Source organism: Dasypus novemcinctus, chromosome 1 (assembly GCF_030445035.2).
Source record: "Dasypus novemcinctus isolate mDasNov1 chromosome 1, mDasNov1.1.hap2, whole genome shotgun sequence".
NCBI classification, from domain to species: Eukaryota; Metazoa; Chordata; class Mammalia; order Cingulata; family Dasypodidae; genus Dasypus; species Dasypus novemcinctus.
In genome coordinates this window covers 29,684,866-29,700,147 of record NC_080673.1, presented here as the reverse complement: position 1 = coordinate 29,700,147, position 15,282 = coordinate 29,684,866, and the positions used below count along the sequence as shown (strand labels likewise).

The 15,282-nt window shown below is 35.7% G+C and overlaps 1 protein-coding gene and 1 non-coding gene across 5 annotated transcripts in view; both read right to left on the bottom strand.

The window, feature by feature from the left end:
* The window catches only part of FSTL5 (follistatin like 5), an 849,524-nt gene that overhangs the window by 516,833 nt on the left and 317,409 nt on the right, over window positions 1–15,282 (bottom strand). For all 4 annotated transcript variants that reach the window (XM_058276333.2, XM_058276388.2, XM_058276438.2 and 1 more), the window contains exon 4: window positions 14,129–14,377. In XM_058276333.2, the coding sequence (XP_058132316.1) occupies window positions 14,129–14,377 (249 nt within the window). The remainder of the gene's footprint in view (window positions 1–14,128; window positions 14,378–15,282) is intronic.
* Window positions 9,802–9,932, bottom strand: LOC111762412 (small nucleolar RNA SNORA38). Its single transcript, XR_002795526.1, has one exon. It is a non-coding gene; the product is annotated as a small nucleolar RNA SNORA38 (small nucleolar RNA).

Genomic DNA, 15,282 nt, shown 5'->3' with positions numbered 1-15,282 from the left:
TTCGATTAATTACACTAAAGTTTAATTAGATTAATCAAAATACTCATTGTGAATTTTTAAATAAAACATTCTTTCCTATTTAGGAAAAATATGTTCAAAAATGTAAAGACCAATATCCTTGGAAACTCCCAGATTGTCTAAATCAGTATATTTTCCAACAGGATTAGGAGCCAGATAATTAAATTATACAGCCAAAAAAATGAAATATATTTAAATGTGTAAATAGTAGATAAAAGTGTTCGAGGTCTCTCAATATTGCAAATGATTTACTTAACCAAAGAAAGCAGTTTAATTTTCAAAAGTGCAACTTCAGGATAATTGCTATTCTCAATATTGTTGAATTATAGCTTGCCTATACAATTATTAATAAAGGGATATTGCATTAGATATGTTTCAAAATAATTGTCTGTCCATACCTTGTTTTAGAGAGTTATCTATAAATAGTCCATATTAGGCCTAAATAGACAAATTCCTATAATTGGTGCCCTTGCAGAATTTAGTGACTTCTAACTGAGCCGAAAGATGAAAATTTGAAATTACTTAGAAATTATTAGCAATTATAAACAAATTCACTTTCCAAACACCTTTGAGAGGCTTGACCTTGTTATGTAGTATAAACCGGATTCTTTACCGGGAATTTTAACTAAAAGACACACATGTAAACTAAGCGTTAGCAGCAGGAAGTGAAATCAAAATATGTATTATAATTTCCTGGGTGTAGAGATAGCTGGAGTTTCCACTTTGGTCTGTATGCAAGCTGAGGCACAGGATGCCTGCCAGGCGATCTCTGAATATTGGAGAAGACGAATACAATAAAGCAGAAATAAAATGATCACATTGTTCTTGAAGGAAATGGAGAATATGGCTTAGACCCTAACGCCATCTATAATTCCTTTCTGAAAAAATAAAAACCCTGTTTAAGACCAATTATTCCCCTACTTAATGCTTTCATCTAAGTATTAAGATGACTATATTTGGAGAAGAATATACAGCCATGAATGACAATTCGCCGTTTAAATTTATGAACAGATATATCATACGATTCGTCGGCAATACTGGAAGTCCTACTATAATCCCCATTTATCGATTCTCAAATTTTTTTCCACACCTCAAATCTCCAAAACTTTCACCTATGTTACTTTCGATCAAAGCATCATTTATTTTTCATTGAAAAAATGTAAGCAATTAAATGATAGTACACTTTAATACCACGAAATATACCAGTCTACTTGCACCTGGAAACACTTTTTCCTTTCCTATCTTTTAGGATGAAGAATGCATGATCTCATTTAAAAATCCACCACATGCCCATTGATTGTACCCACTCTAACCTATCCAAAAGCCCCCAGTTTCTCTTGCTTTATGGATTATTTCTTCTCCTTTTCATCATTTCTGTCTGCATGACTCCTTCCTGATAACTACCCACGTATCCACATATATCCACACCTCTTTATGGTAAATTCACCAAGCACTTCCTTGTGTTGGCTATCTTACTTCCTCAGCTCCCGCTCTCTCTCTAATATTTTCTCACTAAAGTTATCAGTAGCCTTCATCTTCCCAAATCAAAGGCAATTTCCCAATTCTCATCACATTTGAATTGAAAAATATTTAATTCAGCTCATCTCTCAGACTTCCATGAAAATTTTTCTAATTTAGCCTCTATTAGTCCCTTGGCCTTGTCCCTTTATTAATATACTTATGACTCCTAAATAATGTCTCCTGTCCTAAATTTGCCCTTGATTTTGAGACCCATACTTCTTAAATATTTCCCTTGTTTGTTTAAAAAAGAATTCAAATGTAACTAATCCTAAATAAGTGTGTTTATATTCTCCCAACATACACTTCAAAACGTGTATTTCAGTAAATGGCCCCCCCAAATCACCTGGAGAGTTAGCTGGTTTTTAAAAATTCTTATTAATGCCAGATCTAATCCATTAGTAAGTACTGTCACATCACCATCAGCCTGACCACATTTTAGCATCTGCTCTTCTGTCACCAAGACTGAAGTCACCGTCTCTCTTTAGGCAATTGCATAGGCTCCAAACTGATCTCCCTGCTTCTACCTTTGCTTCTCTGCACTACTCGATTTAATCTCCCCAAGACAGACTCGTTTTTATTAAAATACAAATAAACCCAGACACTTCTCTGTTCAAAACCCCTTCGTTTCCGTCATTAAAATCTTCAATATCTTTCCATTGCCCTCAAATAAAATCCAGACTCTTTCATCACAACGTACTTGATTCGATGTGATCCTTCCCTCGCTTGCATGGCCTTCCTCAATTCTAATCATTTTCGCCCTCGATTTCTCTGCCTGCATGCTGTTCCTCAAATATGTCAAGTTCAGTATTCTTCAGGAGTTTCATTCTTCCTATTTTCTCTGTCTGGAATGGTTTCCCAGGTACCTGTTTACACTCTCTTCCTCTTCAGATATCGCTTCAAAAATTCCCATCTCTAAGCAGGCATTTTCTGTCTATCCCTTTTAAAATACCTTTCTGATTCCTTTACTCTGTAATTCCTGGCCTTGATTATTTTTATAAAATTTATCCCATTAAAATGTCTAATTTAATGATTTGTTTACTTGCTTGATGTCTGTCTGTTCCACCATAATGGAAGTTCCAAGTTGGCAAGGACCAAACCTTATTCACTCTCCTTTTCCCAAATAAAGTGTTGAGAATGGAGCTTGTCACAAAGATTTGCTCAATTACTATGTCTGAGTGAAAGAATGCATGAGCATTGCTTTTTGTTATTGTTCCTATACTGTTCCCATGAAGACAGAACATTCCTGATTTTATCCTTGTGGTTTTCTCTTGAACCGCACGTGGATGAGCGGCATTGAATTTTTATTTGCAAACAAATAGTACTAAATCCTAACTAAGATTTAAAAAAAAAAAAAAGAGATGTTGACAGGTGCCAGACTGCTTATAATTCTACATCTCTTTGACAAAATTTTATCAATGGAGGGGGCTTAATCATAATTAACTTGGCAGAAGACTTTCCAGTTTTCTTTAAATATTTTATCTGTACAACTGATAGTTAGCTAATAGTGTTCACAGTGCACAAATAACAAAACAAAATAATCATAGTCTTTGGGGAAAAAAGAGTATATTGTAATTAATACAAGATAAAAAAAGTGTAGTATGTTGTAAATTTTTAAACTAAACATTATTTTAAGGATAAAATAATATTTACAAATAACAATTTCCTAGCCCAATATTAGGTCACCTAAAAAATCAGAACAATTTTATCTCCAGTCTTGACAAATGTTTATACTTAACTGGCCTACAGGTGAAACCCTCTTACTTATTTTTCCATGAATTGCCAAAGTTCTTAATGTGTTAGTAAATTATGGCTTGGCTATCTGTCACTTTTAATTTTCCTTCAAGCTTGGTCCCCTAGTGATTATCAATTTCTTATTCCCATGCTTCAAGTGCTACACACAGATATATTACAAAATGTTTTCTGCCTATGGACTTCTGAATCACATTACTATGACTGAAAGGAATGGCACTCATTGAGAAAGACCTCTTTGGGCCTTAACTTATTCTGTATCATTATGAAGGAAACAGTATACATTATTTGAATTACCATGTTATCACTATTTAAATTATAATTTCTCTATAATATTTGTATGGTAGTTCATATCTAGATTCCAGGGGGACCTTTAGAAAAACATGCAATCCCCTTGAAAATCATATATTGATTATGGGAACATATAGAAACACACCCTTAAAATGATCATCACAAAGAAGATAAGAAATGTGAAACATCTACTGAAACACTCCAGTAGACTGAAGCTCTATTATAACTACAGGGCCAATAAATAATGCAGTATTGTCTTGATATAAAATCAAACTGATAGCATATTACTGCAGTAAATTAAATTTTTTATTAATTAACTTGAAGCTCTTTATAGTTATCTTAACCAGCATCTAAAGAGCAAAATGTCTAATTACCTGTGCCTTTTTCATTGTGTTGGAAAGTGCTGAATCTCCTTCATTTAACGGGATTCTTCTCAAATAGCTTTTCCCATTACTATTTTAATGCTGAACAATGTGAAAAATATTTTGTTTTTCCCATTTGGTTTAAAATTTCTATCATTAATAAATATTCAAATGTTCTCTGAAATATCTTTGAGAGCTGTTCAGAAAGTTTGAAAAGTGAATTATAAATCAATCTAATAGAGAAAAAATTTCAACTGTATTTTCTAGAAAATTTTATCCCCAATTACATATACTGAATGTAACCAGTTGAAATATTTTCATCCCACTTTTCTGAAAAGAAGTATGAGAAGGGGAGATATCAACTACATTTAAAAGTGATCATTGTAAAATATGCTCTATAATTTTCAATATTTTGAACCTTATGGAAGTATCACATCCAGCATTTGAAAAATAGGATACTCAGTAAAGGAAAATGATAAGTAAAGTGTCACTGAAAGATAATAGCATGCAATTTTTCAATTTATTCAATGTAGAAGAAAAATTATTTAATTTAATAAAATGCTCTTGATTTTCCTGCAACTATTGAATATTTTGTGCATAACTATTAATGGGATATTCATGCATCAATAGAAAGCATGATAAACTTTCAAAGCTAAATACTTAATCAAACTTGAAACTGAAAAATTTGACATAGCATGAAAATATATAAAAATAAGAGGAGGAGATGTGGCTCAAGTGGTTGTGTGCCTGTTTCCCACATGGGAGGTCCCGGGTTGGGTTCACATTGCCTTCTAAAAACAAACAAACAACAACAAAAATAAACAAACAAAAAACCCAGCTCATTGGAGCTGATGTGGTTCAGTGGTTGAGCTTCCCATATTTGAGGTCCTGGGTTCAATCCCTGGCCCTGGTACCTCAAAAAAGAAAAAGAAAAAAGATAAGATCATCAAATTTTAGATGAAAAATTTAGCTCACATGTGTCACAAACAGGTAAAAGCTTGACAAAAAATATTAAATGCAGTAAGAAACTCACTTCACAGTCTCTACAGTTCATTTTTTCCCTAGAGTAAAATGATATTAAGGTGTAGCTTTAATAGATATTGCATTTATAGTATAAGAAGATAAGCAAAATATCCTATAAGAAATCAATGAGAAAGGTGACTACAAGAAATTTTTTTCAAGTATTAATCAAGAAATTAACAGCAAATATTTCTATATTCAATTTAGTTATTTTTTTCTTAACATTTCTCTACAGTTGACATTTACTCCCATAGATTAGCCTTTTATAATCTGGCAAATTCAGTTCTGTAATAATTTGACCAGAATCTTTGATCAAAGATTATAACATAATGCAATCTTCAGATAAAACATGTGTGGTGTCACAAACTTAAGTCCAAAACTGTATTACAATCAAATATACACAGTTATAGAATTTCCAGATACAATCACAATAATGGTATGTTATAATTGGCCAAGAGCTGTGCTAAAAGCAGTCTTTAATCATCAACAAATTCTATATAGCAAGACAGTTTCTAATCAATGTCAAATACATACATGTCAAGTGCATGCAATGGAATATTACTCAGCTGTAAGAAGGAATGCATGGGATAACATGGATGAACCTTGAAGACTTTATGTTGAACGAAGCAAGCCAGGCACTGAAGGACAAATATTACATGACTTCATGGATATGAATTAAGCAAACTGAGCAGACTCACAGAGCCAGAACTTAGAAGATAGGTTTACAGGAGACATAGAGGAGAAGAAGTTTGTGAGCCAATGCACAAATGGACAAAATCTATGATAAGGTGGAAGGATGTAGTTGTGCAGTGGATGGGCTTGACAGTGGTGCATTGATGGTATTGGGTTGGGCGGTGCTGGACTGAGAGGTATGGTGGGAGGGTTGCACTGTCCATGGAACTGGGTGGGAGGGAGCAGATGAATTCTAGGGATTTGAGAGTATGTGGTTGAAACTACAATGCTGGGGATGTTTTTCTGGCAAACAAGTCAAGGGAGGGTTACTGATTAAGGTGATGGACATGGGGGACATGTGGGACAGGGGCAGGCTTCTAGGGAGTACGTGAGTGTTCATCCTGTCATAGTGCATTGTATCAGTGGGTGGAAACCCACACAATGAACAGAAGGTGTTGTACTTCCAACCTGGGGAGTTCTGCTATGTTCTCAAATAGAGGGTCAAGAGTCTTTAGAGAGCATGGGCAGTGCCTAATAGAGAAGGCCAGGCCAGTATGTCAAATCCTCAAGGTTGTTGCAAGTAACTATGAATCTTGTTCTTCAAGGAGTAAAACTTGGTGGTTGATGTGGGTCCTGAGGGGAGACAGGGAGGAATAGAATAGATGGAACATGGGGCTTTCTGGGGGTGATGGAATTGTTCTACATGATCTTGCAATGATGGATACGGGCCATCGTTAAATTTCATCAAAATTTATGAAAGCTTATAGTCCAAAAATGTAAACTATAATGTAAATCATTGACCATGGTTAATAGCAATGCTTCAGTATTTGTACATCAATTGTAACAAATGTAAAACCCACATGTAAAATGTTATTAATAGGAGAAAGGGGAAAGAGGGGGATATGTTGGTTATATGGGAATTCCCTGTATTCTCTACATGACTTTTTTGTAACCTAAAGCTTCTTTGAAGATAAAATGAAAAAAAAATAAGACACTGGGGGAATAAATGGAAGAAAATGTCACTGTACATACAAGACAACAGATCTTATAATAATGAAAGACATAATGCCAATTTTTTTTTTTTTAAGATTTATTTATTTATTTAATTCCCCCCCTTCCCCCGGTTGTCTGTTCTCTGTGTCTATTTGCTGTGTCTTGTTTCTTTGTCCGCTTCTGTTGTCATCAGCAGCACGGGAAGTGAGGGTGGTGCCATTCCTGGGCAGGCTGCACCTTCTTTCACGCTGGGCAGCTCTCCTTAGGGGCGCACTCCCTGCGCGTTGGTCTCCCCTACACAGGGGACGCCCCTGTGTGGCAGGGCACTCCTTGCGCGCATCAGCACTACACATGGGCCAGCTCCACACGGGTCAAGGAGGCCTGGGGTTTGAACCGCGGACCTCCCATGTGGTAGACGGACGCCCTAACCACTGGGCCAAGTCCGTTTCCCATTGCCAATTTTTTAAAATTAGTTTTTTTGGTTTTTTATTATTTCTAATTCTTTTTAATATTTTATATTTTATTTGTCACTTTTAGCACTATCGTTTTTTTTTCTTATTAACTTTATTTGGTTATTTTGTGGGCTTCTTTTCTGAAGAAGTTTTGGATCACAGAAGGTTTATAACTGTGGCAGGGGAAGATCATTGGTGTGGGTTATCAGTGATGGGGTATGCATGGGAGGGTGTTCACCTGGGGCATGCTTATAAAGCATATAAAAGAGTTCAAGTGTTCATTGTGTGTTTTCACAGTGGGTGGACAGGATGTCCACACAATAACTGAAAGAATATCCAATTCCCATCCTGAGGAGTTTTGTCACATTCTCTAATGGGACAGCAAGAATCCCCTAATTACAGGGGCAGTGACTAGTGAAGGAGGATGGAACATTAAAAGGCTTTTGATATTGATGACTGTATTTAAGAAGATTTTCTTTTGAAATTGAAACGTGGGCTAGTATTACAGTTTGCCTAAGAGTTACCTCCTGAAAGCCTCATTGTTGCTCACTTGTGACCTCTCTCTAAGCCAAACACAGCATACAAATGCATTACCTTTCCCCCCACTGTGGGATATAACTCCCAGGGATGAGCTTCCCTGGCATGGATTACTACCAAGCACCAACTATCAGTGCAACTAGAAAAAGACATTGACCCAAAGGGGGAAATGGTAAAGGCAAAGGACTTTATATGGCTAAGAGATATCAAAGTGAGGCAGGCGGTCATTCCAGAGGTTATGCTTAGGTGCATCTCAGCAGGATCTCATTGTCTGTCACCATAAATATTAATACTGCCTCAAATAGTAGGGTTCCTGAAGGCTCTGGAGACAGCCAGACACTATAGGCAAGGCTGACAGCTCAGGAGTTTGGCACCCAGTCAGTGGGCCCTTCTTCAGAATTTATGCTCCCCAGTATAACAGAGTTGGACTCAGTTGTAGTTTTCCTACACATGACTCTTCTGTGCCCTCTATTTGAACCTATAGTTGATACTAGAGTTGATAGATTTATATTCAAGGGACTTAACTCTTTGAACTGTACATGTGCCAGTCAGGCCCTAAATCTAAACAGAGTTGCAACACCAACTCTCCAGTTCATTGCACTCACCCAGGACAGCTAACAAGGAAATGATGATGCCCAACAATAATTTCAAGGAACAGAGAGAGTCTAGAACTGCAAGCAAGATAGTCTCATCCATCTGTCCCATGGTATCTAAGCCCCCTCTAAATTAGAAGTGGAGTGGGCATCACCAACTCAGAATCTTCAGGACTGGGGAATGGACAATGGACTAGAGTATAGTTACTGTTATTTCACCATAGACCTACTGTGATTCTAGCAATAGAAGAAATTTTATCACTGATGTGGAGGCAGTGGTCACCAGAGCTTCTGAGGGGAGGGAAAGGGGGAAAATAGGTCTAATATGGGAGCATTTTCAGGACATTGGAATTGTCCTGAATGACATTGAAATGACCGATATAGGCCATTATATCTTGTCATAATTTACAAAATTGTGCAGGAGAGAGTTTAAACTATAATATAAACTATAATCCACACTGAGTGGCAATGTTCCCATATGTGTTCATCAGTTTTAACAAATGTACCACATTAATGAAGGATGTTGTTAATGTGAGAAAGTTAAGGGGGTGAGGGATTCCCCTACATTTTTTATGTATCACTTAGGTAATCTAAGTATCTTTTTAAAAAATTCACCTGGTAATTACTATTTTTAAAGCAAAAACAAAGTAAAAGAACTGAAAGAACCAATTAAAAAACGGAACATAAATGTCTTTCTAGATTATATCAATGAAAAAGAAAATGATATCAGACCTCATTCAAATAGCACATATCCAGCTGTAACAACCACATTTTCCAAGTTGTTACTGTTTGTCATACACATTTAAGTGCACAGAACATTTACCTTTATGACAGTTTTATTTTCAGCACAGTAAATAGCAAAAAAGGTTTCTGTTCAATTGACTTTCTCATAAAGTTTAATTTCCTATTCATGTTGGCATAGATTACATCATGAGTTTCTAACTCAAGCTTACATCTACATTTTGAGTAAATAAATTCTGTTATGTATGACAAGCTGTTATGTATGACATAACAGAATAAATTCTGTTATGTATGACCGGTGTCATATTTAAAAGAAATTGCACTTGTTATAACTGATGATGTGAATAGCAGCAGGTCTATAACCCTTGGGGCAAGGCAGGGGGATACTTTTTAAAGCAAAAGTATCATGTCACAAAAATGAATAGATAGGCCTTAGATAGAAAGAGAAATTTTGTATTACGTTAAGCATCATCACAAAGTATCTGGTCCTAAGGAAAAAATTTCTGTATTTTATTGTAACAGGTATTTCATAATCAAATAAATGTGAATAGAAATAAATTTGGAAAATATTATATCCATAGATGCATCATGAGCTTAGAGTTCCACAAATCATAAGTCACTAAAAAGATTAGTAAATTTCAGCAAGCATTTGAGTAAGAAATATTAGTTGCTGGCATACCACAGAGATACTGAAATTTTTAAAACACAAATAATGGAGAAGTGTTATAGATGAGACCTATACAGGTAGGTAAATACAGATACAGATGTTTTTTAATCTGAACTCTAAATTTATTTTAAAAATGAATTGATAGACATGATTGTACAGATATAATTTATGTTGTGTGTGCATGTGTGTGTAGAAAGGGTGATCTTGAGTCTCCGGAGAGCAAGTGGGCCCCACACTTTTCCAAGTCCACATGTTGTTGCCTCCAATTCTTATGGGTCCAAAGACAGGGAACTACAGACATGCCTTTGTAGGAGGGTAGATATAATCTATTTTAATAATGTCAAAATAAATCCGATAAATTCCATATGCAAATAATAGGATTTACCTTTAAATAAAAAATAAGTAATGAGCAACGTATGTGCTACTTTGTTTAAAATTGCTTTTTAGGGAAGCAGACTTGGCCCAGTGGTTAGGGCATCTGACTACTACATGGGAGGTCTGTGGTCCAAACCCCGGGCCTCCTTGACCCGTGTGGAGCTGGCCCATGCGCAGTGCTGATGTGTGCAAGGAGTGCCCTGCCATGCAGGAGTATCCCCCACGTAGGGGAGCCCCACGCGCAAGGAGCGTGCCCCATAAGGAGAGCCGTCCAGCACGAAAGAAAGTGCAGCCTGCCCAGAAATGGCACCACACACACAGAGAGCTGACGCAAGATGACGCAACAAAAACAAACACAGATTCCCATTCCGCAGACAACAACAGAAACAGACAAAGAAGAAGATGCAGCAAATAGACACAGAAAACAGACAATTGGGGCAGGTGGGGAGAAAGGGAAAAAAATAAAATAAATAAACCTTTAAAAAAATGTGTTTTTTAAGATCTGCACGTTTCCAATACTTTTTTATTTAAAATTTTTGAGATAATTGTACATTCACAGGTAGTTGCAAGAAATAATAGAGCAAGATCTCATGTACTCATTACCCAGTTTTTTCCAATGGTAACTTTTCACAATACTATTGTACAATATAATAACCAGGAGGTAGACATTGATACAACCCATGATCTTACTCAGATTTCCCCAGTTTTATGTGTACTTCTCTCTATATGTATATGTGTATATGCTTATTCTACACAAATTTATCACATGTATATCCATAACCATAGTCAAGAATATATAGAACACTAAAGATCACTAATATTTTTAAAACTGAATTTTAAGACACAGTAAACTAAAGCAGGTATAAACAAACTCTTCTGTAAAGAGCCAGGAAAAGAAAATTTAAAAAAATAAATAAAATTTTATGATTTGGGGCCATAAGATCTCTACTGTGACTACTCAAATATGCTTTTGCCTGAATAATTGGGTATGGCTATGTCCCAATAATCTTTATTTTAAAAAGATCTTGGGCTGGATTTGGCTTTTGGGTCTTAATTTGCTGACCTTTAAGGTTTTCATAATCATTTTTGTTAGATCTATCAGTAGCAAATATGTTTTCTAAGGAGGAAAACTCATTCCCTCATTCCATTTATTTGCTTGTTTTTTGATACTTTTGTATTTTAAGACTTAAATATCTAATTAAACATAAGTTATTTCGAGTTCTTCATTTTCATATTTTCCTTTGCTTCTTCCTGTGGGTCATTATTGGAAACATAATAACTTTTCCAAAGAAAATGTAATTCAAAAGCACAAGAATGAATTTTATCATAGCAACTATTTCAGACCATCAGCTTCACAGAACCTTCTTCCTCTGCAACACTTGGCAAAATACACATTAATAAGAAAGACAATTTCTTATTTTGGCCTATATTGTTTACTCTCCTTCTGTCAAAATGAAGTCATTTTTGTGTTAGCAATATATTAGGTATAACATCTAATTTAACAAACTAACTAACTGAAAACCCATACATTCTAAGACCTGGAAAACTTGCTAACCCTTGTAAATAAAACAGTTAATATAATTTAAATATTAATAATATGTATAATGAGAAAGTCTGTTGAAGAAATCATAGTTCTAATAATTCCGCTTGTGTGGTGGATTGAATTGTATACCCCATTTGGATACATTCTTGGTGGCATTAGGGTCATTCTCTTCAAGATGTTACATCAGTTAGGTGTGTCCACACTGAATCAGGTTGGGTCTTAACCCCAATTACTAGAGTCCTTTAAAGGCAGAGTAAATACCCAGGGAGAGAGAAGCCAGGAGATGCCACCATGTACATTGCCATGTGACACAAAAGCCAAGGACCTGGCAGCGGACTTGGCCCAGTGGTTAGGGCATCCCCCTACCACATGGGAGGTCCACGGTTCAAACCCCGGGGCCTCCTTGACCCGTGTGGAGCTGGCCCATGCACAGTGCTGATCCGCGCAAGGAGTGCCCTGCCACGCAGGGGTGTCCCCCATGTAGGGGAGCCCCACATGCGAGGAGTGCGCCCCGTAAGAAGAGCTGCCCAGTGTGAAAGAAAGTGCAGCCTGCCCAGGAATGGCGCCGCCCAGACAGAGAGCTGACACAACAAGATGACACAACAAAAAGAAAACACAGATTCCCATGCCGCTGACAACAACAGAAGCGGACAAAGAAGACGCAGCAAATAGACACAGAGAGCAGACAACTGGGGTGGGGGGGAAGGGGAGAGAAATAAATACATTAAAAAAAAAATAAAAGCCAAGGACCAAGGATGCCTGACAACCAACCCCAGAATGTCAGTCTTCAGGAATAAAATATTGCTTTTCTGACACATCAACTTTGAACTTCTAGCTTCAAAATCATGACCCAATAACTTCCCGTTGTTTAAGCCAACCCCCTATGGTATTTGTTTTATCAGCTAGGAGACTAAAACAGCTTGCTATAAGTCTGAAAGAAAAAATGTTTTTCAAACAATTGTTTTATGACAAACTAGTAGAGAAGATAACGTTCCTGGCTATGTACTGTTATCTATCTCCATGCTGATTTATATACCGAACCTGCAGTACCTAAGCATCTGCTATAAAGTAGAAAATTAAATACACCAGATTTTTTACATGAATTCAGTATTATGCTTCCTATAAAATCAATTGCTTGATGTTGGATGGACAAAGCTTCAGCTTAAGAATATGATTCTAGGCTGACTTAGTAGCTTATTATTTACATGGTTTTATGATGTCATGCATCAGTAGAATACTATCATTTCCACAGAACCATCTCAGTTTAAAATGGGAGAAAAATACTCCTCTGTGAGCTTCAAAGCACAGTGTTAATAGAATCAATTTTACCTATTGTAAAATATATTTGATAGAAGAGGGGAATAAACAGAACTTGAAAGTGGCTATATTATTTCTTTAAAGAGAGACTCTAATCTCATAACATTTTTTGCACGTGCATTTAGTATGCACATTGTACTTTCCAGTAAGGAAAATATATTCATAACTTTACTTACATTATGTCAAAGATCTTCTAATATCAATGATGATTACCAAGCTTTATATCTAACATCATTTGAAATGTTCCATAAACACCATTTTTCTTATAACCTTGCAAATAATATGTTATTCTACAAGTTGAGAAACAGAATTTTTAAATCTCAATTTATCTTACTAGGTAGGAGAGTGAAGTGAAATAACATTATATTTCAGCCATAAATTTAAGGTAACAGTAAAAATGTCAAATATACTTTTAAGTATAACCATACTTTAGGAACATTCAGAGAAATTTGTGTTAGTGTTAGAAAGCTAGTGTTAGAAAGCTAGTGCTGATCATTGACCTTTTAGAATGATGGAAGTTCTCTACGTTTAACTCTTCAGAATTTCATTCTTGGTCATATCCATTAACAAGCAAATAGTCTGTTCAGCATACACAAGCAAACAATAACAACATTTATAACAAATGAAGTTAAAGCTGTTTGAGGGTTCATTTATACAGCATGTAAAAATAATTATGAAATTAGTATTATTATGATAATAAATGATTTTAAATCTTTTTTTTCAACAGAAGTACTTTTAGTTTCTAGGACTACTGTCATCTCGGATTTACTAATTATGTTTAGCATGAGTTCTTCACAGTTAATTATTCTAACAGGTATTTACAGATTGCATATAATTTGAATTATGTGTTGCAAACTAAAACCACCACTTTTAATCTGGAAGAAATGAGATGTTATCACAGCACGAACTGGCATCCACTATTCCTTCAACTCCACTCCAGGTGCTTTTCACTGGGTGGATTGGCCAGGTGAATTGGCCACTCTCTGTCCCTAAGATAACTGCCATGATTGGGATGCCATATGGTACAATGCTGTAAGCTATATTAAATTTTGAGTCATATTTTGGCAAGCTGAATCTGCAAGTGAGTATCAGAATTTTACCCATGTAAATTACTATATACTTGTTGTTTATTGGTGTAATTATACTTACAATTTTTCCTTCCCCTTTTTAGACACCAGCAGATATAAAATTATCCTAGAGTTTAAACATAAAGGCACAATCTGAGAAGAAGGAAGAAATAGAGAAGAGTGGCACCATTAGGTTCATCCTGCATTTACCTTTGAAGAAACAGTCTTCATTGTGGACAATGGTAATCTTTTGTTTTTTCAGGCACGCAGCTCTGTGCACTTCACAGTGGTTCTCATAAAATTCTCCATCAGATCCACACACAGGCTTGTAGTGCCGTTTGCAGATCTCCATGCAGGCACATTCTGCTTGCCCTGTCTCCCTGTTGAGAACACAGTGTCTTCCCAGACCACAGTACTTATTTTCACAAGATCCAAAAGGACCATCCTGGATCAGGGATCCTGAAGATAAAGAATAAAATATCATTAGGATTCATATATCCAAATAACACATGACTTCTAAAGTATGATTTAAAAAAATGTTTTATAAGAATTATACAAAAAATCATTTATTGTTTTCTCATACAAGGAAGAACTTGTATGAGAAACCTCAGATGTACTTTTTCATATTCACCCTCATTGTTCCACCCTACTTTTTCTCACCTTGTCGAAGTATGGTATTTAAGGGCAAGGGCTCTACAGGTAAGTAACTTGAATTCAGACTCTGATTTTGCCACTTAGTAGCTTAATTATAGCCTTGGATAAATTACTTTCCTGTGCCAAGTTGCCCCATTTGTAATAATGTTCTTACCCATCTTCAAGAATTGTACTAATTATTACATGTAGTAATCCACAGAAATCAGAGTTATCTTTGGCACATTGTGAATGCTTAATAAATGTTAACTCTTACAATAACAGAACTCTGGATAGAATATTTGTATATAAGACATGAAATGGAGGTAGGGGGCAAGCATATTTTCAAGTGGGCCTTGAAAATTTCTTTGTAAGTTATTATAGCTGACTTTCTTGTTTTGACCCTTGTCCCTTGACAAATACTGATGAATTTCATAACTAAGAGAACAAATCAGCAAGATCTCAATTTTCTTGTTACTTGTTCATTATAAATATCTTCATTGTCATCTGAAAAACATAGGTGGATCCCAGGGTCTTATACAAATGCAGGACTAAGAAACTTCAATCACTTTTGCTTTTCTAGTCAGTTTGGTAATGTCTCCCTTGAGAATATTATTTAACTATTTGTGAAAAATTATAGTAAAAGTACACTAAAGTGAACCTCTTTCATTTGGGAATGAGTATAAAAATATATAAATGCTAACCTTTATTTTTCAGAGCACATTAACTACTGA